Source organism: Kogia breviceps, chromosome 3 (assembly GCF_026419965.1).
Source record: "Kogia breviceps isolate mKogBre1 chromosome 3, mKogBre1 haplotype 1, whole genome shotgun sequence".
In the NCBI taxonomy this organism is placed as follows: Eukaryota; Metazoa; Chordata; class Mammalia; order Artiodactyla; family Physeteridae; genus Kogia; species Kogia breviceps.
The window spans coordinates 13,012,962-13,040,746 of record NC_081312.1 but is presented as its reverse complement, the minus strand read 5'-3'; the positions used below and the strand labels follow the sequence as shown (position 1 = coordinate 13,040,746).

At 54.5% G+C, this 27,785-nt stretch overlaps 2 protein-coding genes across 3 annotated transcripts in view; one reads left to right on the top strand and one right to left on the bottom strand.

Moving 5' to 3' along the window:
• Positions 1–2,266, top strand: part of DGLUCY (D-glutamate cyclase) — a 53,490-nt gene extending 51,224 nt beyond the window's left edge. The window contains 1 exon segment of the mRNA XM_067027601.1: positions 2,019–2,266. Within this exon segment, the coding sequence (XP_066883702.1) occupies positions 2,019–2,266 (248 nt within the window).
• GPR68 (G protein-coupled receptor 68) lies at positions 140–27,430 on the bottom strand. 2 transcript variants are annotated; one of them, XM_067027896.1, is made up of 2 exons: positions 27,306–27,430; positions 140–3,493 (listed from the first exon to the last, which is right to left on the bottom strand). In XM_067027896.1, the coding sequence occupies exon 2, from the start codon at positions 3,393–3,395 to the stop codon at positions 2,280–2,282; it is 1,116 nt and encodes a 371-aa protein (XP_066883997.1). In that variant the 5' UTR covers positions 3,396–3,493; positions 27,306–27,430; the 3' UTR covers positions 140–2,279. The 2 variants fall into 2 exon arrangements, with proteins under 2 accessions (XP_066883997.1, XP_066883996.1); XM_067027895.1 differs by lacking the exon at positions 27,306–27,430 and adding an exon at positions 18,041–18,262.
• Between the last annotated feature and the right edge of the window lie 355 nt (positions 27,431–27,785).

Here is a 27,785-nt window from a genome sequence, read left to right as displayed (position 1 = left end):
ATTGCCGTTCAAGTTTTCTCTGAGAATGTCAATCCCTGGACCTTCCTGACTCTGTTGGGTATTTCATGGGCCCTCTAGATTCCCCCTGGTGTTAGAAGACCCTCCCTCCCCATAAGAACTGCAGCACACTCCAGCTGTGGCTGGTTACTTTGCTTTATTTGCAGACTCAAGTTTGCTACATAAATCCATTGCATGGTCCAACACACGTATACTTGGCATAAAAGAGAGGACAATACAAAAATACAACTCTTGATAGTAAATGGGACTGCCCTCAGCTCATGCCAGTTTATCCCAATGGGAATGTCCATGTTTAAGATCAAAACAGGAGGAAATTTGGAATGAGGAAGCATGGAGGTCTCGACCAGTGTCATTGCCCTTGTAAGATCCTGGTCTGGGGCTGGGTGGCCTTTTTTTTTGCTACCTGCAAACCTAGTCAGTTCCTCCTCCGTGAAGGGGAAGAGAACCTCCTCGGGTTATGGAAGGCCATCCAGAAGGAGTTGGAGCAAACCCTGGAACCCCACTTCCTTAGGGCACACCCACCCTGGGCTATCAGTCTCTGGACACCTCTGATGCGAGGGTTAAGAAACTCAGGGTGAATCTACCTCTGGGAGAGGGGAGGGGAGACATGAAGAGAGATTGAAAAAAATGTTCTCCCTGGCAGCCCTTTAACAGATTCCAGAAATCTTCTACTGATGCCAGCTTCTATCTTCCCATCCCTGGTCCCTCCCCGGGATTAAGCCCACCTAGCCTCTTAGCTGTGAGAGCTCAAATCCCAGGTCTTTGGGGGAAGTCAGAACAGGCTCCAGCCCACCGACCAGGAAATCTGAAGGGCTAGCATTTCGAAAAAGGTGGGCAGGTCCCTGGAGGAGCAAGAAGCTCCTCTGGTCCTTGGTATATCCCCCAGGCAGAGGCTTAATATGATTGGGTACGAAGTTGCAGGAGCCCTGTCACCAGCCTTCCAGGACAGAACAAGAGACGGCGGTCAGTACCCTGGTCTGCATGTGGCCCGTGGGCCCACTGTCACTCTCCAGGTGGGTGGGGTGGGACGTCTGGCAGAGGAGCAGTGCTGAAGGACCAAGGAGGCAAGGCGAGCCCAAGGCCCCCTCCTCTTCTTGTCACAGGGGCTATTTAAACCACAGTGGAGCTTCACCCCGGGGCTTTGGGCTGAGAGATAACAAAGCATGCATCTCCGTGTTGTTTGTTTTGTTCTAAGAACTTGGGGAGAATGTCATGCTCCTCTCTGAGACTGCTAGGCACTCCAGTCTGGGTGGCAGGGGACACTGCCAGCAGCCACATGACCCTAGCCTCAGTGGCTCGGGGCAGAGCTGTCATGGAGACCCTAGCATTTTAACCGTGGACACACACACACACACACACACACACACACACACACACACAGTTGCAGGATTCTGGGTCTGGTGCAAGGCAGATGGAAACAGAAGATGAATTGAGGCGAATCTGTGTAGGGAACTCAGTTGGACATCCTGCTTTAGGCCTCTGTCCTGATCCTTGAACTTCAGTGCTGACTTTAAAGAACCACAGACATCGCCCTGTGGAGCCCCAGGATTTGTTTTCCATCAGCTCTGGAGCTTCGGGAATCTGCTCAACTCTCCTTGCCCGTGAAACTGTGACTTGGCTGCATCTGGTGCCTCTCCTCCTCCTGTTACTCCCCCACTGTCCCCCACAAACACACACTCTCAGTGCCCCCAACCCCTCCCAGCATGCCTTCTCCCCGTCCAGCCTCCGGGCCCACTCACCTTCCTTCCCACCCCTTCACGGAGTGAGGCTCAAGTATGAATGATGACAATACACTTTCGTGTGTCACCTCCCCCGTTTACACCAGTGCACTTGGACCGGTGTCATCTGTGACAACGGCATCGGAAGGCCCTGGCAGGTGTGCCCCCAGCTAGCCACTCTCATCTCCCAGGCCCCTCTCTCCATGTCCTCACACTCTGCGTCCCCCACCCGAGCTTCCCTTTGAAAACCTCCTGGAGGTGAGCAGGCCTCCATCCCACCAGCCGCCCAGCTGGCAGCAGACGACCCCCATGCACCGTCGGGGCCTATCCCCACGCTCAACAAGCAGCCCCGTCGGACTCGGCAGCCACAGCAGTTTCCCTGGAACCGGAGAGGTTGTGCTGCGGCCCAGACCCAGGGCCCCGTGGCCCAGGTCCGTCGTCCCCTCCAGCAGCAAGAGGCACCTGCCTCGGCCAAGTGGGCAGCGGCTGTCGAGCAAGCTCAGGCCTTGCTTCGCCCCGCACCTGGGTGACGGGGCGACGCAGCTAGGCCAGTCCGCCCGCTGGGGACCCTCCCGCTCCGGGTGGTTGAGAGGTCTGGAAGGCCGGGTGGAGCTTCGTCAGCACGTTGGGCTCCTCATTCTTCCCCGAGGGCTCGGGGGTGCCCAACGGGTAGGCCTCCCGGGCCCGGCCCGTGCCGGCGCAGGTGAGGAAGGCCAGGCAGGCCCCGCGGAGGCGGGCCAGGTCCCTGTGCGTGGTCTCGCTGACGAAGCAGTAGAGCACGGGGTCGGCCACGCAGTTGAAGCTGGTGAGGAGCAGGGAGAAGTGGTAGGCGTTGAAGACGCCCTTGGCGAAGTGGCAGCTGGACTCCCAGAGGCTGCGCACAAGCAGCAGCGCGTGGTAGGGCAGGAAGCAGGCCAGGAAGATGACCACGGTGCTGAGCACGAGCCGCTGGATCTGGTCCTTGCGGCTCTTCTGGGTGCCGTGGCTGCGGCGCACGGCCCGCAGGATGCCTCGGTACGAGGCCAGTAGCAGGCAGATGGGGAAGAGGAAGCCCACCAGGAAGCGGTAGTAGTTGATGCTGCGCTGCCGGGGCTCGAGCGGGTAGTGCTCGAAGCAGACGCGGTGCCGGTCGCGGTCCTCCACCACCTCTTCGTGTATGAGGAAGTAGACGCTGGTCAGCAGCTCCTTGGCCCAGATGAGCACGCTGACTCCCACGGCGGCCTTCAGGGTGCGGAACTGATGGAAGCGGAAGGGGTGGGCCACGGCCAGGTAGCGGTCGATGGAGATGCAGCAGAGGAAGCCCACGCTGATGTAGATGTTCTCGTACAGGAGGATGCCGCACAGCTGGCAGGACAGGTCACCGTGGGACCAGTTGTCGTGCTGCAGCACGTACTGCAGCCAGAAGGGGAGCGAGCAAATGTAGAAGAGGTCGGCCACTGTCAGGTTGCACAGGTACACGCCCAGCTCATTCCGGGCCTTGATCTGCAGGTAGCCGAAGTAGAGGGACAGGCAGTTGGCTGGGAAGCCCACCACCAGCACCGTGACATAGACCACCGGCGCCAGCGTCTGGTGGATGGCGTGGTCGATGGCACAGCTCAGCGAGCCGTTGTCTCCAGTGATGTTCCCCATCTTTGGGCCTGAAGGGGCCCCGCCCCTCATGGGCTCAGGAATGCACCAGCCTCTCTACCGCCATCTCGTTTCTAGGATGTGGTTCAAGCTGTAGCAAAGGCTGGGCCTCACTGCTGATGGGTAAGGCCCTGAAAGTCAAAGGTGGAAAGGCTTAGGATAAGAGCAGCTAACATTTACATAGCACCTACTGGATGTCAGGCACCCCTCTAAGTGCCTCACTTAATTTAGAAGATGGATCCAGCCAACCAATTCCAACTCAACTGAAATGTGATTTATGTCTCCCCATCCCCCTTCCCTGGCTCCCTGTCCCTCATTTACTCTGCTGGTCCCTCAGTGCAGCAAGCAAGGCCTGGAGCTGGCTCCGGGGAAGCTCCAAGGGAAGCTCAAGGTGAAGAACAGTTCCAACCCACATAACAGCCAGTCTCTTCTGCAGCATTCAGCACCATTCACATTTTTCCTACTTGCTCACAGGAATGCACCAGGTCAGTAAACTCTGAGGCCACAGCCCCTCCTCGGGGCCTCTCCATACAGCACAATAGAGGCCCAGCCTGGTCCACATCCTGCTGTGCTCTGGCAAGAAAAAAGGCTAAGCTTCCCGCAGGGCGCTGCTACCTCACCTCCGTGGAACTGGGAACCTAGCACAGGGGGCCAGGCACCGACAGACATGAGCACCGGGCTAGGGTCAGCCGCTCACAGGCTGCGCACGTCGTTTACACTTTCTTAGCCTCAGTTTCCTCATCCATAAAATAGGGATATGGGAATTCCCTGGCAGTCCAGTGGTTAGGACTCAGCGCTTTCACTGCTGGGGCCTGGGTTCAGTCGCTGGTTGGGGAACTGAGATCCTGCAAGCCGTGCCACGAGGCCAATAAATAAATAAATAAATAAATAAATAAATAAATAAAATGAGGATGAAAACACCTGCCCTCAGGGTCAGTATCAGGGCCACATAAAATATGCCAAGACTCATGTCATTGTTTTTCCAAAGGCAATGAGGCAGAATAAAAGATGGTAGTCTTAACATTAGCGATAAGTTCACATTGTTGAGAATTTAACAAAGAAAATGCTACTGCTATATATACAAATACATTTGAACAAGACAGAATGAAAATGTTTTGTTGTAGGCCTACGTTATAAATTAATATATCAAAATGAAAGGACTGAGCTGCTCTATTGATTTAACATTTCTGGCTCAGATGAAAACTCTCACTGTGTCTAAATTAACTTTTTTGTTGTTGTTGTTGTTTGTAATCATCCTTCCAAGGAGACTTTTTAGACATTTTGTTTCCTAACCACCTGCCCCCATGAAATTTGAATATCCCAGATGTATTTCATATCTGTTTATGTATCATGGGCTTTTGGAGGATGAAAAATCACTATAATATCTAAGATTTTTTTCACCCCACCTAAGAACCAATTTTCACCCCACCTTGAGAACGCATTGTCTATCTGGCTGCAAATTCCAAATGAATGGGGTCTGCATTAACTTGTTGTGAACTTGTGGTATTAGCAGATCAATCTTGCCCTTTGCTGTCTCTTCACCATGAAGCTGGGACTCACGGACCAGACGGGAAACCCCTTCCACAACCAACAACGTCTCATCACCTGCTGACCAGGGTCCCTCCCTCCGCAGCCTCCCTCCTGCTGGCTCCTGACTGGCCCTGTAGGCACCAGAGCCCGGGCGCAGCCTGGAAGTTGGCAGAACCTTCTGGGAAGGGGCCCAGAGATATTCCAGCCCAGCAGTTCCAGTCCTGGGGTTCACGGAGGATAAACCTGAGGGCTTCCCCCGAAATCACAGGCTCAAACTTATAAATATGTAAGTATGTGCGTTTTTCCTGGAAAAGGGTCCTGTGGCTTTCATAAGAGTCTCTAAAATGGGCGAGAGATGGGTCTGGCCCAAAGCTGCCCCCTCTCACCTGGACTCCCTGTGGCTCTCTCCGGGGCCAAGCCTCCCCCCGACCCCAGTGCTCCCCCACACACGTCCCTGACCATTATCCCCCCAGGCAGCCACAGCAATCTTTCCAAAATACAAACTGGACCTCCTCTTCCTTGTTTAAAACCCACTGAGACGGTTTCACAGTGAGTTATCACACCCACAGTAAAACTCCCAGACTCTTCCAAGACCCAGCATGATCCGGGCCCGGCCCCCCCCCACCTTGTCTGCTGCCACCACGCTCCAGCCTCGCTGGCCAGCTTTCTGGGCCTCGTCACCCGGCCTCGCTGCAGTCTCTCCTGGAGCTCTGCCCCCTGCCCTCTCCCCACCTCCACCTCCACCTCAAGGCTGCTCCTTTGCGGCCAGGTCTCAGCTGAAACACCACCCCACCCCTTGTGAGGCTCTCCCCGACCACCCCACTAAGGCAGCCCCTCCCCCATCACCATCGCGCCTTCCTGTTTCATGGCTCCGCAGAGTTCCCATCAGTGTCTGAGATTTTTCTTGTTTATTTACTTGTCTGCTTGCTGGTGATCTGTCTCCTCCACGAGGATGTAAATTCCAAGGGGGCCTTGTGCACCTTGAACAGTGCCTGCCTGGCACACCACAGGCACCCCCGAGTACTTCTAGCATGAATAAGTGAATGCCACTTCCCCATTTTACAGATGAGCAAACTGAGGTTCGGAAGGGGAAGTGACTTTTGCCCAAAGCCGGTCTAAGGAAGGAAGCATGGGCATTAGAGTCCAGGTCTCCTTTCTCCAAGTCCCGCCTCCCTGCCACGTCTAGTCCCCACCTGAGCCTCCCCGCACCCTCTCGGTCCCTGGAAGACGGGGACGCCTAGGAGGGCTCACCTCCCCATCCTCTCCAGGATACAGGCCCGGATCTCAGTGTTGGTGGTGGAGGGAGGGGCTTCTTGTTGTCGTTTTCAATTATGGTTTGATGTATATAACATAAAATTTACCCCGTTAACCATGTTTAAGCGTGCGGTTCAGTGGCCTTAAGTACATTCACACCGTTGTGCAGCCATCACCTCCATCCACTTCCAGAACTTTCTCAGCTTCCGTAGCTGAAAATCTGTACTCATTAAACACTAACTCCCCATCCTCCTTCCCCCAAGCCCTTGGCAACCACCCGTCCACTTTGCGTCTCTATGAATTTGACTGCTCTAGGTACCTCATATAAATGGAGTCGCGCGGAATTTATCTTTTTGTGGCTGGCTTATTTCACTTCGCGTAACGTCCTCAAGGTTCATCCACGTAGCAGCATATATCTGAATCCTTCCTTTTTAAGGCCCAATAATATTCCATTACATGTATAGACTGCATTTTGGTTTTCCATTTATTTGTCAGTGGACATTTGGGTTGTTTCTACCTTCTGGCTGTCATGAAGAATGCTGCTGTGAACATGGGTATATACTACTTGGGTCCCTGCTTTCCGTTCTTTTGGGTGTATACCCAGAAGTAGAATTGCTGGATCATATGGCTGCTCTATTTTTAATTTTTGGAGGAACTGCATTCTGTTTTCCACAGCCGGCTGCACCATTTTACATTCCCACCAAGAGTGCACAGGGGTGTTTTCCTGTTTTTTGCTTTTTGTGTTTTTGTTTATATGTTTTGATGGTGAGAGGAAGGGGCGAAGGGGCAGCTGGGGCCTGTGACCCCTAAACTCTGCACGGCCCCGCGAGTCAAAATTTGGCCCCATTCGTCCTCCTCTTGCCAGCCCTCCTGTCCCTGGATCCAAGGCCCACACCTGAGCGGTCGCCCAGGGACACCCACCCAGGACGTCCGTGTCTCTGAGTTTACCTCGGGTTCTCCGCAGTCCACATAAAATCTACCCACAGGAAGATAAAAATTCATTCATCAGCACAGGCTCCCAGGCACTAACAAAATCAGGCAAAGGAAACCAAAGTGAAAACACGTCCTGCCAGGTCTTAGGAATTTGTTGAGAGTCACCTGGCCGAAGCCTATCGTTTGCTAGTGTTGAGTGTACGCATGTGTGAGGTGGGCTGGTGTGACCGTTTGTGGGTTCCTCTTTCCCAGGCCGATGATAAGCGAATTCCGGCCGAGCAAAGTCAGAAACACTCAAGTCTGCAGGGCAAAGAAGAAACACATACGACGTTTAGATGAAAACACCTCCTCCACACACACGGCATCGCCTCTGTGCTTTCAATGCCGTCAACACTCTGATGACTCCCAGACGTCCTCCTCACCCCCAGGTGGAAGGCTGACAGGCCCAGCTTCCTTCCGCTGCACAGGGCATGCTCTGTGAGGCCCACCCTGCTTTCATCATTTTCTCCACTAGTCCGTTCTTGGAGGTGGCGTCTCCTCCTGCCCAGTCACTTGTGTTGGATGGCTGGCCTTCAGCTTCCTCCCTCATCTTCGTCCACGGCATCCACTTGATTACTCAGTTCTACCATTTCCAGCTCCTAAATATTTCCCACATCCGTCTCCTCCTCTTTTAGCTCCCTCCCCAGTGCCCCAGATTGGCTTGGTCAAGCCTTCCTCCCCAGAATCAGTGCACGGCCTCCTATGGGATTCCCTGTCTCCGCCTCACCGCCCTCAAAGCCATCCTCTAAGGCAGGAACCTAACCTCATCACTCCTGCTTCAAACCGTTCAATGGCTCTCCAATCATCCATCCATCTGTCCGTCCATCCATCCACTCATTGACTTATTCGTTGTTACAGCCAATACTTATTGAGTGTCTGTTATTACATGGAAGGCACTGTACTAGACACTGGCCCCTGGCATAATTCAAGTTGCTTTTAGTCTCATGGGAGAAGAAAAGAGAGGATCAGCTCCCAGGGAGAGTACAGGACATTAAGGGAGCTCATAGGAGGTGAACTAACCCAGCTAGAAAAGCTTCCCTGAGCAGCACTTTACTCAAAGACCAGAAGAAGGGGTAAAGGCAGCCAGGGAAGAGGGGAGTTTCCGCCTGTGGAAATAGCGCATGCAACAGGCCAGATGCCAGAGAGAGAGAGAAAACGGGCACCCGTGTGGAACTGAGAGGAGCCTGGCACAAACAGCTAGGGGTGAGGAGGTCGTGGCCAGAGAGGGGACAACAAACAGCTGTAGAAACTGCCAACTAATGAGAAGGAGCTGGGGACAATCAGGGACAAATCTGAGATGTTCTTCAGTGCTTGGTCCTCATAATCTCCCCCGAATTATCTGTTAGATGGATGGATGTGTGAAGAGGTAGGTGGGCGGGGGAGTGGGTGGATGGATGGATGGGTAGGTGGATGAATAAGTGGAAGGATGAGGGGGTAGGGGGATAGACGGATGAGTGAACAGGTGGACAGATGGATGAATGGGTGGGTGGGTAGGGGGTTTTGAGGTTGGGTGCTGGGACAATGGAAATATTATTAATAGAAAAGTGAGAGGGAGGAATCACTGTGGCCTCCTCTCCAGCCCCCTGGCATCTGCTTAAGCTGCCGGAGCTGGTCGCAGAGGGCCCTGCTTTTTCACCCGGGCCTCAGCACAACCCGCCCTCCCTTCTGCTACTCCCTGAGGACAGGCACCCCTCCACGGAAACTACATCTTGCCAGGAATGTCCCTTCTCTACCTGCTGTCCACGGAAAGCTTGCTCCCCCAGATCAAAGGCTCAGTGGGTGCAAAGTGTTCTATAAATGGAAACACTTAGATGGGATGGAAGGACCAAGCCATACCGAGTGAGAGCCCTCCACGTTCCAGGAACGTTTTTGCACATTCATTCTCTCACCAGCACCCATTTTACAGATGAACAAACTGAGGCTGCTCAAGATTCTGAAACCAAGTGAGGCCCTGCAGGGTTCCTGGGCATGGAGGCCTTTTTTTGTCCCCTGTTTCTTGAAGGCATGACTCCAGCCTCCATGACTTTCCCTGAGTTCCAAAGGGCAGATTGGAACAGTTGCTAATCAAGGGAGGAGCAGCCAAGAAACCACCTGAGACAAAATTAAACGGACCAGAGAAGCTCATCAAGATTAGGAGACCAGGGCTTCCCTGGTGGCGCAGTGGCTGAGAATCTGCCTGCCAATGCAGGGGACACGGGTTCGTGCCCCGGTCCGGGAAGATCCCACATGCTGTGGAGCAACTAGGCCCGTGAGCCACAGCTACTGAGCCTGCGCGTCTGGAGCTTGTGCTCCGCAACAAGAGACGCCCGCACACCGTGATGAAGAGTGGCCCCCGCTCGCCGCAACTAGAGAAAGCCCACACACAGAAACGAAGACCCAACACAGCCAAAAATAAATTTAAAAAAAAAAAAAAAAGATTAGGAGACCAACCACCTGAGACAAGATTAAAGGAGTGCAGGCCCTACACCCTTATCTTGTCAGAGATCCCACCCTTGAACCATTGCTATAAAACCCTTCATCAGATCCTCTGGGATTGGAACACATAGTTTTTCGAGGTGGGACCCTCCCCCGCCCCCCGCCACCCCACCCAGGGTCCCCCTTTGCCTGGCAAAGTAATAAAGCTATCCTTTTCTACTTCACCCAAAACTCTGTCTCCAAGATTCAATTCGGCTCTGGTGTACGGAGAAGCTGAGCTTTCAGCAACAATTCCACAGCTACGACGTAGGCCAGGTTTTGAACTCAGACTGGTCCACACTTTCCTTCACACCGTGCCGTCTTTCTGTTTATCACAGTTGTTACAGGGTGACCACCCTCACCTCCAGCCTTTGCCAGGCTCCAGTCCATACATATGCCACCACGAGGCCACCAGGCTTGGGCCTGGGCCAGCCCCCTGCACCTGGCAGGTCAACCATTTCTTTCCTCATCACCCATGGAGGAAAACCTACTGTGTGCCCGGGGCTGGGATCCCCAAGGTGGAGGGGATTGGGGCAAAGAATCAAAACACAGAGCTGCTGCATCCACCTCATTGTATCATCCAGCTAAGAAACCGAGAGACTACACAGGAAGCAGCACAACACTAAGAGCAAAACTGTTAGACAAATGCCCATCAGCATAGAGGACTCCGAGGACTTGAACGTCCAAGGGCAGTTAAGCTCCCAGAGGCGTGAAGGGCCCCTGACTCAAGCTGGGAGCCGCCTGCACATTCCAAACCAGAAGGCAGAGGTGCCCAGTGCCGTTCAGCTGCCGCATAAACAGTGGTTTAACCTGTCGCCTGTCTCTCCCCAGTGGTGGCACACCGGCCCACACACACAGTTAGTCACTGGCCCGTAGGCCCTGCTCAGGGGAGCCCCCAGCATGGCTGAGCTGGGGAGTTTCCTCAGTGTGTTTAAACACCTTTTAAACGGGGCTGTTTCATTTCCTGAAAGTACCCTTTTCAGAGGCTGTTGATGTTTCCCTCTGGGGTGGGTGTAGAATCAGGCTGCATTTTCCCCTTAGTCCCCAGTTTTCCCCTAAATGGCCTCAGTCCTGCAACAGCAAGGAGACAATCTCATTTCTAAAGCCCTCATAAGGGTCTCAGAGTTCAATCCCATCTGGGCTCGCAAAGTTGCTGTGAGTCGACGGGGCTGACACTGTGAACCCATTTCACAGAATCTGAAGCCCAGAGATGCTAACCTAGTTGCTCAAGTTCATACAGTAAGTGGGGTAGATCTAAATCCAGAACCCAGGCTTCTAGGCACCAACTCGCCGCCTTTGAGCTCTTTTGACCACAGGCCACGGTGAGGAATGCACTTGTCACTGTGACCAGCACAAAGAGACACACACACACAGACACACACAGACCCAGAGCAGTACTTACCCTACCACTTGCCACGCACTCTCATCATTCTACTCTATTTTGTTTTTCTTAAGGGCGTGAGCTGCTACATTGATTTCCTGAGCCGCTCGTGGGTCATGATTCTGTTTGGAAACAGCTGGACTGACCCCCGCCTGCTCAGGGTCTGGACCCCAGGAAGGGGACTGGGGTTGCCGCCAGGTGCGGGAGGAACAGCCTCAGGGGGTCTGGGTCCTCTCTGACTCTGCCCGCCCGCCCAAGCTCTGCCCTCAAACCTCAAAGAGCCCGCTTCCTCCCAGGGCTCGCGCGCTCGCAGAGGCCTGGGGAGGAGACTGAACGCCCCTGGCCCAGCCCTGGCGGACCCCCCTCGGGTGACCCTGCAGCCAGGACCCAAGCTCCCCGTCCTGCGATCTCCCGCTGGCCACTCCTCCCAGTTCAGACTAGAAAGTCCCCGCTGGAGGCTGCCCATGAGGCAGAATCATGTGAACTCAGATCTGGTGTCAGGCTGGGTGGCTGTGAGGAACGCTCGCCAGCCAGAGGATGAGGGCGGCGGGACAGCTCCCTGCAGGCACCTCGGGCCTGCCTTCTGCACACCCCACACCTTGCGGGGAGTGCTGAAGCCTGAGTTAGGGGCAGGGACCCCAGGGACTTGGGGGATGCGGGAGGAGCGGGGTGCGCTGATTCTACCCATCCAACCACCTTTGAGCACCTCCAAGACACCAGGAGATACAGGATGTTGAACCCCTGAGCCAGGGGTCTTGACTTGAGCCAGACAGGCTGACACTCAGAGAACTAGAAAGTACCATGGACACAACAGCAATGCACACCGGCAAGGGCGGGGGGGCGTTTCCACTCCCCCCAACCCCGGGCAGTCACCCTTCAGCGGCGAGCAGCCAACATCTGGGTCAGTGGGTCACAACTATATTAGCAAATACCCGGGGAGCTTATAAAAAATAACACCATTGCCCAGGCCCCACCCCAGACGAATTAAATCACACTCTCTGGAGACAAGGTGCCAGTGCCAGTGTTTTTAAAAGCTCTCTGGGCGATTCCAGAGGGCGGCCAGGAGGAGAAGAACTGATGTGGAGGCGGGTGGATCCTGTTCTGCAGACCAACAGAGCTACTGGCATCAGCGGACTCGCATCAGAGGAATTCTCGCATCAGAGGAATTCTCTGGGTCGTGAGTAAGGCGAGCGTCAGTGTCTTTATAAACAGCGTGGTCCAGAGCCGGGGAGCAAGGATGGGGCTCTGGCCTCATGGGGTCTTCTGGCTCTCAGGACTGTTTCCTAAACTCCCTCAGCACAGCTGGGCCGGTGGGACCCCTGGAGGTTACCTGGCTCATCCTCCTCATTTTACAGATGGGGAAACTCAGGCCCAAAGGGGCAAAGGCCCTAGATAGGGTCTTACAGCTAAATGACAGAGCTGTGATTCTCCAAATCGGCTGCGGTGCTATTTCGGCGTAACCTCCTCCCTCCAAGGTGTCCCCTTGGAAGCTGACCGTGGGAACGTTGCTAGAGCCAGGAAGCCAACGTCCACCATGAGCGGGGCTCACTGAGGATGTGCATTGTCCCTATTTTGTTGGCTGATCTGTGGTTTCATCTTCTCCAGAGAGTGAATCACTACAGTCCTGACGGGGTGCTGTTTTGGTAGGGGGCCCAGGAAAAACCCCCTCTGCGGGGCCTGGGCCTCCCAGCAAATGCTCCTCAGTCACCTGCACCAGAAGCCTCTGACTTGTTACAATGCAGTGGTGCCTGTAGACACAGAGGCCATTTTTTTCTTTTTTCTTTTGGCTGTGCAGCGCGGCATGCGGGAACTTAGTTCCCCAACCAGGGATCGAACCCGTGCCCCCTGCAGTGGAAGAGCGGAGTCTTAGCCACTGAACCACCAGGGAAGCCCCAGAGGCTGTTTCCGAGCGTAGAAGTCTGTGGGCTCTCCCTGATGCCATACGAAAGGACAGGAGTCGTGCGGGGAGGAGCGCGGGATCGGTTCAGTGGTGAATGCCTGGCTACCCCCAGGACACACCGACCAGAGAGCACACCCCCGGTTCTCTGTACAGGGCGGCCCAGCCTAACAGGACTCGCACACACAGGCTGTCTACACCACCAGCAACTATACCTGTGGGAACCACTGATGGCACTGTGTCCCCCCCGCCTTTCCCCAGGGACAGGGACCCCCCCCTCCACCTCCCTTCCTATTTGGCCTTTGGAACTGCAGATGGAGAGATGAAGGTGACATTGAATCGGCTAGCCCAGGTCCTCTGTGAAACGCCCACTCAGGAAGAGAAAAGGGCACCCTTACTGTGTTCTACTTTGGTGCTAAGGTTTTTTTCTTTAATCTAAAACAGGAAGGAAGGCCTAGAAACTGGGAGGAACTAGGATGGTGGTGGCGGTGCTGGTGATGACACCACCCCCTTGGGCTAGAAGGTCCTGCCCCACCATCCGAGTCTCCCTAGACAGGGTGAAGGATGGGCAGGCCAACTTGGTAGGACGTTTGTTATGGTGTCCTACTGCACTCCCCATGGGTACTCTACTGATTTGGGGCTAGTTGGGGTGAAGGTCTTGGGGGCTCCCAAAGGGCTCTGACAAATCCAAGAAATGCCTATCCTGAGCCGTCTGCTGTTTGACTGCAGGGACCTTCACTGACTTGCACACTGAACGCTGGCCTTGGCCTTCCCAGGCCTTACACATCAGCACGCACCGCCGTCAGAGGAGCCGATGCAAAAGGCGCGCATTGCTGCAAGTTCCAAAGCGGCCAGGTGTGAATTAGGAGGCCTTTAAAAACCCAGAGGAGGGGACCAGCAGGGGACCTCCCAAAGTGCCTGGCGCTGCTGCCCTCCCTCTTGGCGTCAGAGACGAGGTGGGAGCAACTTGGGCTCAGGGGGCAAAGTCATGGCCGTTTTGGGAGTACGTGCTGAAAGCCTTCCAAACGTCTGCTGTTTTAACCCCCACCTCAACCCTATTTTGTAGGCAAGGCAACGAGACTCAGAGGGCGCCAGCATCTTGCCTAGGGTCACACAGCAGGGAAACTGCAGAGCTGTTTGACCCCAAAGACAGGGCTCTTGACTAGTTTCCTGTTGCTGTTGAAACAAATTACCACAAATTTAGCAGCTTAAGACAACACGCATTTCTTTTTTGTGTGTGTGCGTGTGGTACGCGGGCCTCTCACTGTTGTGGCCTCCGCGGCATGTGGGATCTTCCCAGACCGGGACACGAACCCATGTCCCCTGCATTGGCAGGCGGACTCTCAACCACTGCGCCACCAGGGAAGCCCTCTGCGCCACCAGGGAAGCCCCGCATTTCTTATCTTACAGTCTGGCAGTCAAAAGTGGGTCTCGCTGGGCTAAAATCAAAGCGTCAGCAGGCTGCCATTTCTTCTGGAGGGTATGGGGGGGAAATCCATTTCCCTGCCTTTTCCAGCTTCTAGATGTTTCTGTCACTCCTTGGCCTGTGGCTCCCTTCCATCTTCAAAGCCAGCAGTGGCAGACTGAGTCCATCTCACATTGTACCACTCTGACCTCTTGCTTGCATCTTGCCATCTTGGCAGCCACAGCAATCAAACACACAGGCCTCACCGCTCAGAAGCCTCAAGCTGGCCAGGGAGCTGGGACCAGGACTCTTCATACAGACTGAAGGTGGCCCGTGAGATCCGAATGACAAGTGGCACTGGACAAGGGCACAGGGGTGGGTGCTTACGTGCTGTGAGCTACCGCAACGTACAAGGCACTGTGCTTCCATAAGCTGCCCTGATGGTGCCTAATGCAATCCTGCAAGGAAATTATTATTATCCCAGCTTTACCACCGAGGAGACCAAGGGTCACCGGGCTGGCAAGTGGCAGCTCTGGGATTCAAGTCAAGGTCTGAATTGACTGTATTTTAATAATTCTCAATGCAGTGCATGGAAATTCGTATGATTGTGTGTCAGTGCCCATCTCCCCCCTCCAGACAGTAAGCTCCGTGAGGAAGGAGGAGCTGGGTCTATTTTGTTCTCTGTCAGAGAGAAGGTGGTTTGGCCCCAAATGCACAACAAAAACGTGTTGAACATTTGAACGAATAAATGAATCTAAACTCCATTGCTTTCTGCAGCCCCGCCTGGAAGGCCCGTGTGGCTGAAATTGGGAGTTAGGAGCTAACAGACTGGGGGAGGCTGTCAGGATATGGGATGAGGCAACAGGAAGAGGGTTGTTGATTCTCAGGGCATGTGGGTGGGTGGCCACGTGTGAAAATGCATTGCAGCAGAAGCCTGACAGACTTTGGTATCTCTTTGGAGACTCTGTGGTCTGTCTGAGAAGGTCTGAGCTGTCTGGGGCATCCTTCCTGCTCTGAGGCCAGGGCACGAACCACAGGCCCAAAGGTTGCCAGGGCAACCCCCCTCCCCACCTGCCACCCCCACCAGTCTCCTGCCTCCGGCCCCAGAGTGCTCCAAGCCATCCATTAATAACCGAATCACTCCAAACACCCGGGCGGTGACCCTCTTGAGAAACAGACTTCTCCAGTGAGTAAGAGCTACAGAGGTGCTTGTTACGCTCAGCCTGGGCCACCTGCTAAAATCTGGTTTTCTGAATTCAAACTACTCTCTCTGGCTTCTCCCTCTTGTTTGAAAGGCATGGGGCTCGCAGAGCTGATGACTGAAGCCTGAGGTTCCAAGAAAACCGACACTAGAGGAGCTGTCATGTAGCACGCCTGCTCCCTCAACCCGGAATCAGACCCAGAGAAACTGATCCTGACCAAACAAGCTCTGCGATAAGGCCCTAGTCATGGATATTTGTATCTCTGCTGGTCTTCTCCTAGGAGAAAACCTATGTCCTCTGCCAAGATTAATTAATTTGTTACCATGGCACCCAGGGGGAAAAAAAAAAAAAAAAGGAAAAGGAAAGGCTTTCGAGTTGTAGTGGATTCAAGATGGTTGGAAATTGTTTGCTAATCTTCTCATGGAGAGGTGGGGTATAAGTCCCCTCCCCTTGAATCTAGGTGGGCTCTGTGACTACCTGACCAATAAAATAAAGTGGAAGCCACACTGTATCAGCTTCCGAGTCCAGGTCTAAAGAGACTGCAGCTCCCAATTCCTGCCTCTTGGGATAGTTGCTCTTGAAACCTAGGTGCCACGCTGTGAGGAAGCCCAAGAAGCCTCAGAGAGGCCCACATTGAGAGGAACCTAGACCCCGGGCGACAGCCCCAGCTGCCAGCCAGGGTCCACTGGCTTACCACACGAGTGTGTGATTTTGGAGAAAGACCCTCCCGCCCCAGCTGGCTCATCTCAGCTAATGCTGAAAGCAGAGATAAGCTATCCCCACCAAGCCCTGACCAAATTGCAGATTCATGAGCAAAACAGCTGAGCTATTTTAAGCTACTATCTTTTGAAGTGGTTTGTGATGTAACAAAAGATAACTGGAACAAAAGTGGGGTTTTTTTCTCCAAAATCACATGAAGGCTTATCACTCTGTGTGAGATGAGTGTAACAGTCTCCATTTTTCCCATGCGATACTAAGGGTCCGAGAGGTAAGGTACCTTGTTTGAGACCAGCCAGATGGGAAAGATGAAACTCTCTTTTTCACTCTTTGTTTGCTGTTAGACCAGTCTTCTTTCCCTACAGTGTGTCCTGTACCCAGAAGGGTGCAACACAATAGTAATAACAAGAATACTCAGGACTAATATTTAGGGGGCACTGCAAGGCTTTTAGGGAAAGATCTTTACCTGCATGATCTCAAGCTCTAGGAGGTATACTCTATTATCATGCCCATTTCACAGATGGTGATACTGAGGCTTAAAAGAGGGTATGTGGGGCTTCCCTGGTGGCACAGTGGTTGGGAGTCCGCCTGCTGATGCAGGGGACACGGGTTCGTGCCCCGGTCCGGGAGGATCCCACATGCCGCGGAGCGGCTGGGCCCGTGAGCCATGGCCGCTGAGCCTGCGCGTCCGGAGCCTGTGCTCCGCAACGGGAGAGGCCACAACGGTGAGAGGCCCGTGTACCACAAAAAAAAAAAAGAAAAAAGAGGGTGTGTGACTTGCCCAAGGTAATAGCTCTAGGTGTTAGAGTCCAGATTTGAACCCAAGCCATCTGGTTCTGGAACTAGGCTCTTGAGTGCAGATACTCTAATCTATATAGTCTAAAGCAACCACATTGCTCCAGCCGTGCTTCCTCTGTTAGGCTCAGGAATTCTTTTCCCTCATTCCTTCTTTTGGAAGCTTATGTGTGTTGCTGGGCATGGGGGTTGAAGTCAAACCTAACCATATCATCTCAGCTTTGTAGAGTTTCAGACCATTCCCACATCTCTTGTCCCACAAGCCCTCTGTGAAGTGGCGTGGCCAGTATTAATCTCCATTTAACAGAGGCCCAGCCACAGCAAGTGACCTGCCCAAAGCCACACAGCCTCTGGCTCCAAGTCAGCGCTTTCTCCTCCGCCCTCCACTAAACCCCAAAGAGCCTTCCCCCGTGGTTCTCTGTTCTCCAGCTCCAGGATTACCTGGGCCCGCTTGATTGCAGGAGGGGCGGGGTGGGGTGGGGGGCGGCCAACCAGCCACCCCACCCGGCGCTCCTCTGTCCAATCACGGAAGCTTTCCCCTCCCTCGGTGGCAGGGGGTCTTATTCTGGCCCCTGTATCCCGCCCTGTGCCTGAGGAGCTGCCCTTCGTGTGAGAGGGACCGTGCAGATTTGGGGCAAGGAAAGGAAAGCCTGGCCCACACGGCATCTCTGGATCACCTGTGCCTTCGAGCTCTAGGAGGAGAAGCGTTAGCTGTCTGACTTTTGGGGTGGGGGTGGGGTGCGGGGAAGGGAAGTAATTACCAGGTGGCCACGGAGCCAGCCAAGGGGGTGGATGCTAAACCCGGCGGCATCCGCAGGCAGAGACATCCCGCCCGGCGCCTCGCCGCTGCCGCGCCTGCCCGCCGCCGTCACGCACCTGCGGGGCCCGCTCCCGGCGCCCGCCCGGCGCGCACCTGGAGCCCGGTGCTCGCACCCTCGCCGCGTGCCGGCGGGGCCGCGCGGGGGGAGGCGCGGAGCTGCATGCTGGGGACCAGGGCCGGCCGCTGCCCGCACCACGGTGGCGAGAGGAAGAGGACTGGCCCTGGGGATGGGGGTGGGGGGGGGCACGTACCTGCGCGGCGAGAGGCCGGGGCGCCGGCCGCGGTCACCCCGAGCGTCTCCCGCGTCCCTCCTACGGCCGGCGCGGGGCAAGCGGGGGTGGACACCGCGTCCTCGGGCTGCCGGCCGGGGTGGTCTGGGGACGCTGGCGGCCCGGTTCCCGGCCAGACTCCCCTCCTCCTCTTCGGAACACGGAGCCACAATGTGCCCCGATTCCCGCCCCCCTCCCCGCATTCCTCCCGTCCCCAGCCCCGCCCGTCAGCGCGGGCACACCCAGCCCCGCCGTCAGCGCCCTGCCTTTCGCTGTGACCACAGCCCACAGGCTAGGCGCCGGCCAGGAAGAGCCGCCGAAAGTGGCGCAGATCCGGCTTGGACGTCCAGCTCTCCCGGGTCCCGGGGACAGGCTCCGGTGCTGCCAGTGTGGGCTCACTCTGGGCGTGGCTGCAAAAGGACCAGGGTCCTTCTCCAGCCACATCAGAACCTCTAGGTAAGGAGAGTCCATGAAGCGACCTTTCTGTACCGTTCACCTCTGTGTCCCCAGCACCAGCACATCAGTAGCCACTCAGTAGATGCAGTGTCCTTTTGCTGTCAGGGCCTCTCTCCGCCTCTCCCCGTTGCTGGACCTCAGTGCCGAGCCCAGGGGTGGGGGGAGGGGGCGATGGGCAGTGAGGTGGGTCTGCACTTAGGTTCGCTGTCTCCTGGATCCCTGCTCGGGTGCCTTCCAAGGCCTGAGTGGGCCTGCAGCAGAGGTGGCCAGGGACAGCACAGGGGACCTCCTAACGGTTCTGCTGAGAATGCAAGGAGGCTTTAGGGCCCTCTGCCCCACAAGCTCACAGACAAAATCACTAACGACAGTCACAGCTCTGAGTGTTTGAGTACTTACTGTGTGCCAAGCACTGTTCTAAGCACTTAAATGCATGAACTCATTTGATCCTCAGCATACTATTCTTATCCCCATTTTACACATGGGGGAATGAGGCACAGAGAAGTCAAGTAACCTGCCCAAGGTCACACAGGTAATAAGTAGAGGCAATGAGATTCAAACCCAAGCAGGTGAGTCCAGAGCCCTCATCACCACCTGTATCCTATCCCAAGCCACCCTTTGCTCTACCCTCAGCACTTTCTACTCTTTCACATCTGCCCACCTTACCTCCTGTGTCCCTCTCCACTCAAAAGGCCTCCTGCCCCCATGTCCAAAACCCTTGCCGCAGTTTTAAGACGTCAGAGTCACCTCCCCTATCAAGCCTTCTTGGTTGTCCCAGGCAATTTGTGCTGAGCCCCCTCCCTGGTCCCTTAGCTCCCTTCTCAGCATTCTCTGCACTGCCCACTGGGGTCACTGGCCCACAGCTACCCCTCTACAGGACCCTCGTTCCGGGTCCAGTGCCGGCCTCAGAGCCAGGCGCCCTATTCCTGTTTGCGAAGCGAGTGTCTGGGACTGGGCGCTGCAGGAGTCTGCAGAAGCTTGTGTGGCTGGTTGTCAGGACAGACGGTCGGTCGGAGGTTAGGGCTGCAGGGCGGCTGGAGTGCAGGTAGGAAGGTAAAGAGGCAGGTCGATGGCTCACCTTCTGCTGACTCTTCTGGGCGCCTCAAAGCTCCACACTTTGTGACGCGGCTGCTAGGTGAGTCTCTGGAAGGAAATGGGCAGTGGGCAGACGGGCAGAAGATACCCTGGAAGGAGACGAAGAGGGAACGGGGGGCGGCAGGGCGGTTTGCTTTTCCTGCTGGGCACATGCCCGCGGCCTCCCGGCAGGCTCTTCTCAGACGCTGCATCAGCCTCTTCTGCTGGCCCTCATTTTGAAATTCCTCCTTGCAAAATCTTCACAAATGGAGTTTTCTGGATTAACTATACTCATGCCATAAAAATGCACAGATACTTTTTAAAGATTGCCATACTGAAAGTAGTTGTTGTGAGTTTGGCTTGGACCAAATCCAGAGTGCCTGAATTCCAGAGTTTGAATTTCAGCTCTGCTACCTGCCTGCCAGTAGGGTGACCTTGGACAAATCCTTTAACTTCTCTGTGCCCGGTTCTTTGTGTGTGAAATGGGGACATGGAAATACAGCTAGTGAGGAGCGGCCGCACAGCACAGGGAGATCAGCTCGGTGCTTTGTGTCCACCTAGATGGGTGGGAGGGTGGGAGGGAGGGAGACGCGAGAGGGAGGAGATAGGGGGATATATGTATATGTATAGCTGATTCACTTTGTTATACAGCAGAGACTAACACACCATTGTAAAGCGATTATACTCCAATAAAGATGTTAAAAAAAAAAAAAAGAGGTTGAGATGATTGCATAAGTTAAATCAAGTAAAGCCCTTAGCTCAACACCCAGCACTTATTAGGGTTCAACAGACGTTAGGTGTTATTATTGTACACTCCAAATACTATAGCTCTTATCTTTTGAATGTTTACTGCAGTTTTATTCTCTGCATTCCGCAGATCAGGAAACTGAGGTTCAGTGAATTGCCTAAGGCCACTCAGTTCTGAGTGTCTGAGCCAGGACTTGAACGGAGTCCCAGCCGCAAAGCTGCTTCCTGCAGCAATTATGTTCTGCCTCCTCCTATCCCTCCCGGAAAGAAGTGGGGTGTTAAAGCCCATCATCAGTTGCTAGATCCAGGATCGGACTCTCAGGGGTACAGTGCCTGCCGTGTAGAAAGTTTATTACCAAGTGACTCCTGCCAGGGCTGCCACATTGCACAGTTCCAAGGGTGGGCCTGTACACATTGTAACCTATCAGGCGGTGGCCTCTGGAGTTGGGGCCGTGTGGCAGTACTTGGTGTTCCTCTCTCCCTGCCTCTCTTTTACTAGCCTGCAGTCTCTGTTTACAGATGTCCAAACATATCTAGAACCTTCCGCAGTCTAAACAGTCTTCAATTAAAACAAACTCTATTTTGACTGACACTTCATTTGTTAGAGACGGAACAGCATGGTACCTATACCACTTACTTAAAGATTCAGAATTGGCCTGTGGAATAGAAGGTTGGCATCTCTGGCTATGTTCTTCCTAAGAAAATGCTAGATTTGGAGAAGCAAAGAGATTCATTGCACTGCCTGCAAAGTCACCTTTTGGCTAGACTTTGCTGTGTCTCTTGGTGTCAAGATGTCCAGTCCTTGCCAGGGCCAGCAGAATTTGTAACAAAATCTGGCATTGGCCATATAAACAACAAACAGCTTATTTAGTTAATGTGAAGCATGTACTGTTTTCCAGAACCTTTAGGGACCTAGAGAATGGTAAATTATGGCCCATGCTCATGGAATGCTGATTTGAAATGCTGCACTAATAACTGTCTTTCTCGCCCACAGAAATCCTCTCCCACATTCGGCTGGGCTCCGGAGACGTCAGAATTTCTCCATACCCAGCACAAGTGACAAGTATGTCCATTTCTTCTTTTCCAGTCTCTTGTGGGTTTTTGGTCTTGGCATTTGCATTTTACCAGTGTCAAGCCTGAGGAGGCACACAGCAGGGGCTCAGAAATGGCAGCTGATGGAAAGGATGGAAGAGCTTGTTGCCTGAGGCTGGAAGTGTGGGGGGCGGACTTTTTATTGCCCCATCCAGATCCACTCTTCACCCTTCCCCACCTACTCTACTGACTGTATCACAGGGTTCCTTTGCCCTCTGGCTTCTGTTGGGTTTGGCCAAGGGGAAGCACTCACTGGGATCAGGGGATGGCTGGGGAGTGGGGCTGGGGGCGTATTTATCCCCCCGCCAGTGTTGCTTCCGGCTGGCTGCCTCTCTTTACTGAAGTCGTCTGCTCCTGTTGGAATCTCTCTCCTGCTCTTCTCTCCCCGCTTCCTCCTCCAGGCCTGGGGACAGTAACAGCTCCCCAGAGATGCTAGTCCCCGAGGTGCTGCACCATTCTGCGTTGATTCCCTTAACCCTATCCACACCCTGGAAAACCATCCCTGTGTTAACCTCTCCCCAGTCACCCCGCCTGAGTGGCCTCTGCTTCCTACAGAGACCCTGACTGATGCAGAAGTGGATGTCGCCAGATGCATCTTCACAGCGAACTCACACTAATGGGAGGATGTGTGCATATTTCACAAGGCATACAGATTATCTACTTTAAAACACGACTATTTTTCCAGTTCATTCTTCCAATTAGCACAGCTGGCCAGACTCACAGGAAATCTCTCCTTATCCCCCAAACGACAGAATGAGTCCCTACTTCCTCACTCGGCTCCAGCGCCAGCTCATCTCTGGCACTGCTCAGCCCCAGGCCTCCTCTTGCAGATTCCCCTCTCCTGGACTTCCCATCACCGAGCGCTTCCTAGTTCCTCATTCAGGTGGACAATTTTCTTTTTGAGAAATACTTGCCACTGCTGAGTCAAGCAACTCCCACGATAGTTTCAGGCAACAAGGAGCTGGTTTTTCTGAAAATTATCTTTTCTGGCATCAACCACACTCCAGCAGGCTCGGGCCTGAGCTGATTAATCAGACTACTGACCTAACGCCACAATGTTTCCGCTCCCACTCAGATAATCTGTGGGCTCTCAGACAGAGTGTGACTAACGTGGACACCCAAAGGCAGGAAACTCTGAGCTCAAGTCCAGGTGAAGCATAAGCACACACACCTGGAGAGCTGGGGAACCCGTGTCGTGTTCCTGGCTAGGCTGCGGACTCCTGGAGGAGGACTTCAGGCTGGGCTTCTCAGGCTGAGGCAGTTGGGAGATGCAGTAGCATGTGAATCTCTGGGTTCATATCCCGTATCTGTTGTGCTCTGGTTGTTAGAGCTCTGGCAAGTTACTCAGCCTCTCGGAGGCTCAGTTTCTTCTTGAAAATGGCGTTAATAATGGAGATGGGTATAAGAGTGAAATATAAATCTGGTTGACACAGAAAGCAGGAGCCCAGCCTAGCGGGTGCAAAGACAGTAGGTTATGCTGGGAAGGCACAAAAGAGGGCTTGGCTGACTGAAGTTGGGTGCGCCAGGCCAGGCTGGGGTTGACCAGCCTCTTCCTTGGTTCTCTTGCTTATGGAGAATGGATCAAATCGTGGCTCTTCACACTGGCTGTGTGACCTCAGAAAGTCACGTGACCTCTCTGTGCCTCAGTTTCCTGATCTGTGAAATGGGGATAACAACAGTACCTCACAGGGTTGTTGTATTAAATGAGTTAATAAGAATAAATCTCTTACAACTATGCCTGCCTTTAGTGGGTGCTCACTAAATGTTAGGACACCCTCTTCATCCAGTGCCTGCGGAAGCCTTACGTGTGCCCCTCCGGCTCAGGTTCCCTGAACTCTCCCAGCCTTACTTGTCCGGAGCCCCTAAAAGGAACACTTGGAAGCTCCCTTCAGCTTCCCTGGATAAGCTTAGGTGCCTCTGATGGGGTGTGGGTGGTAGGATGGTGAGAAAGGGCTGAAATGAGAGATGACTGGCAAACAGTTCGTAGCCTATATGGGGTCTCACCCAGAAAATCTTAGCGAAAATTCTCCCTCTGTGTCGGGCTTCACAACTTGCCTGGCCTGCTCCCGGGCTGTTGGCTAGTGTCCTGGGGGTATAATGGTGCCAGAGAAGCCACGGAGCCTCAAAATTAGGAGATGTTCCTTGGAACCAGACAGCCTGGGTTCAAACCCCAGCTCTGCCACTTGCCAAGTGATTTAACCTCTTAGGGCCTCATCTGTGAAGTGAGGCTGCTAAGAATGGCACCTACCTCACAGAATGTTGTGTAACGTGCCCCCAACAGTTCCTGGCCCAGCGTAAGTGCTCGGGAAATGTCCGCTACTGTTAATATACCACCAGCCACAGTGCCCTCAGACTACCACGGGACAGCTGTTGTGGTAGCCAGAATAATGGTCTCTGTCAAGGATGCCCGTGTCCTAATCCTTGGAACCTGTAAATATGTTGCCTTACATGGGAAAAGGGACTTTGCAGACGTGATGGAGTTAAGGATCTGCAGATGGGGAGATTATCCTGGGCTACCCAGGTGGGCCAAATGTCGTCGCAAGGGTGAAAGATGGACGCAGATGAAGGAGAGCGTCAGAATGATGTAGGGTGAGAGACACCAGCCATTGTTGGCTTTGAAGATGGAAGTCGGCCCTGAGCCAAGAAATGCAGGCGGCTTCTAGAAGGTGAAAGAGGCAATGAAATGGATTTTCTCCTACAGCCTCCATCGAGGAACTCAGCCAGGAATCCCATTTCTGACCTCCAGAATTGTAAGATAATCAACTTGTGTTGTCTGAAGCCTCTGAGTCTGTGGTAGTTTGTTACAGCAGCAACAGGGAACTCAGTACAGCTGCTGAGACCCAACACAGCCGCATCCTTGAAGGAGGCACTATGTTGAGTCACTCCACGGTAGTTATTGAGTACCTGTGGTGTCACCCATACTGCTTTCCTTCTGGACGTGTGGGGACACACTGGACCCAGGAACCGAATGTCCCCTGGGCACAGGCACAGCCAGGGAGGGCCCATTCAGGGGCAAGAGAGCTCAGGGCAGGCTCAGTGGGTTGAACAAGGCCTCCTGGAGAAGCTGAACCCTCAGCAGGGCCTTGAAGGATGGAGGGTGTGGGGTTTGGACAGGGAGGAGGAGGAGGAAGGTAAGGCATTACTGGAAGCAGCCCCGTGGGACCAAAGTCAAGGAGGTCAGCCTAGTTATTCATTCATTATTCATTCATCTGTTCATTCAACACCTGTGCTCCAGGCCCTGCGGGGGGTACCTGGACAGTGAAGTGAGTGAGACAGACCTGGTGGAAGCCAATATGCCATTATAATAAAACACGAAAAGCCTTACAGCAGGAGGTATGGCTTGTACAAAGGGGCGCATCAGGATGGGCTTCCTGGAGGAAGTGACCCTTCATCACAGGATGAACTGAAGGTTTGTTCTCTATTGCTTTGGGCTCTGTGCGGTGCTCTGCACTCAGCAGGTGCTGACTGCTAGGAGTTTAGCCATATAAAGTTTGTTATCCCCACTCCAATTCTGTCCTAATCCATTTTATCACACTAAGGAGACAGTCTCAGGTGGGTGCCATTATGTCTCGAGCACCACTTTAATTCTTGCTAATCTCCCTTTGTAACCTAGAGAGCCAGCCTCAGGCATATTCTGCAGGCAACAGGTGCTAATTAAAGTTTCATACCATGGCTTGGTTTTTCTTGTTTTTATTTGTTTAATTACCTTCCTTTTGTGTCGGGGGCACTGATTTTCTACTTCTGGGAGTAGATCACAATTTCTATTAAAATTTTATTAAAAATAAGTGTATTTAAGTATACTAGAACCATGAGTTGGGGGTTCTTCCTCTTGCCCTGGAGTTGACCACTGGGGTCCAGTTGAAGGCAGCGTCCCTCAGCGATGGGTCTGACCACTCCTTCAGGACCTCCCCATTCTAATCCCCACCCTCAACACACACACACACACACACACACACACACACACACACACACACACACACACTCAGTACTGGGGACGGGGGAGTGGGAATTAGGATCTGAGGTGAGCACTGATTGGCTATGAGATTCTGCAGGAGAATTCTCCTAGAGCTGTGGGGGGTGGCTGCTGCAGGGAGAGGAGCCCAGGGGACAGGGTCTGCTTAGGCAAGGGATGTGTTAATCGGCTCGTGTGCCTTTTTGGACAGGAAGAAAAGCAACCTGGAGGGAGACAGGAGGCAGCCAGTGGACAGTGAGTGGCCTACACGCCCTGCAACTGTCATACAGGGTTATGTGGCTGAGGGGATGAGGAGGAAAGAGCTGACAGCTCCCGGGAGGGCTGTCCGATGGGGGTGGGAGCTGGCCAGCAGGGAACCACTGAGGAACTCTGCCTTGTGCCCCTGAGGAGCCACACAGGGGGCAGCAGGGCCAGCGCAGGCTGAACAGTGAGAAGAGATGACCCAGGGCAAGAGGACCTCAGTGGTGGCAGGCTGCATCATGGGACACAAACTCCTGTCCCTCTCCCTCCAGTCCCCAACACACCGAGGGAGCCAGGCCCTGGAGGAGTGGAGAAGAAGGAGGGGCCTTGGGCCTTGACCTCTCATTAGAATGTGGGTTCTTAGACCCTCTTTGTCTTCAGCTGGGGACCCCAGGGGTCATTCTGAGGTATCAGGGTTTGTATCCAAGGTACCAAAACAAGTGATGGACTCTGCCCAAGAAGCTGTCGAGGAGCACAGGGGAGATCGGAAAATAGTGACGGCAAGTTTCAAGTTTCTATTCCCTGAATAGAAGTTCTGCAGTAACCCAGTCTCCAAAGTAAAATATTCATAGAAAAACATCATGCATATAATAAAATGGAACTTGAATGGCTGAGTTTTTGAAACTCTGATTTAGAAGGGAAAACTGGGATTGACACAGCAATTACAATACTCCGATAACAGCTGTGATTGGAGGGTGACGCGGCAGGAGGAACCACGCTGTGGGAGTCCAGCATACAAAAGCACCTGATCAAGAGCAGGGCAGTCAGGGTAGCCTTCCTGGAAGAGGTGATTTCTCAACTGAAACCTGCAAGGGGACTAGCAAGTATCCTGGGAATCCTCCTAGTGACTGGTGTGTGGATACAGAAGGGGCCCTTTGAGCACTGATGGCGGGGGTGTAGGGGTTGCTAACTAGTCCAGGGGTGTGCTGCTGGGGGCAGGTGCTCCCAGTCAGCTTAGCCTTTTGGGGCAAGAAGGAGAAGCAAGGCGGACCTCCCCCCAGTTACTTCTTGAATTACAGTCTGCCTCCCCAGCTAGAGTGTGAGTTTTCTGGGCAGAGACAGCTCCCTCCACCTGAGGTGACCGCCGCCGAGCTGAGGGCCCATTTGCTGAAGGTCTAGAATGGATGCAGGGATCATCTGAGACAGTTCAAGGAGAGGAAGCCTGAGAAGCGCCAGGCACCACCAGGAGCTCAGTAGATAGGAGTTCCCCCTACCCTCCTCCCCCTCAGGAAAGCCAGGAAAGCACCCAGCCTGGGACTGGGTCTTTGGACTCCTCCCCCAGTGCTCTCCCCTGGACCTGCCAGCAGGTACCCAGGGGCAGGGCATGTCCCCAGGGGACCCGGACGGTGTTGGACTTGCAGATCTGCCTCCAGGGGCCCTGGGCAGGGCAGGGCAGCCCCCTCTGGCCCGCAGCGCCCCGAACGCCACCGTTGCGGCACACCCTCTGCGAGGCAGGACCCCAAAGCACTATCAATTTGGACTCTGGAATGACAGGGACTTCCCTCCCGGCCCTTCCCCCTCTCCACTCCCCACAGAGGCCTTTTTCCGAGACTGGATTTTGAATTTTCTGTCCCAGGAGGGGGCGGGCCCGGCCTTGCTGAAGGTCGGTGGTCCCCTGCGCCGCCCGCCAGCTGTCCAGGCCCCACCCGAGCCGACCGGCGCACTCACCTCTCTCGGGTCCCGGTGCCGGAGGCCAGGCCGCGGCTCCGTCCGGCCCCGCTGAGCCGGACGCCGGCGGACGGGAGGGGAGGACGGCGGAGCGGCAGCGGCGGGGACCAAGGACCGGCGGGGGCGTGGCGCGCTCCGCCTGCGCGCCGGCTCTCGCTCAGCTCGGCCCCCCGCCGCCCCGCCACCTGGAGACGTTGGAAGGGGTGGAGGCTCGCGGCGGACTCGCCGCGGAAGGAGCAAGGCGGCCTCAGCGGCCTGGGCAGGGTGCGGCTTCCAGAAGGGCTCCTAAGTGCCATTGCGCTCCCGTGGGGAACACGGAGGGGCCCGGAGGCTTCTTCTCCACCTGCTTATTTGGGGTCTTTTGGGGAAGCAGGTGGCCGGTTTGCCACGTGACTCGGTGAACTTGACCTCAGTGGGCTGGGCCCAAAAGGCAGAGCTTGGAAAGGGGAGGACATTTCTGAGTCCTGCCATGACCCCCAC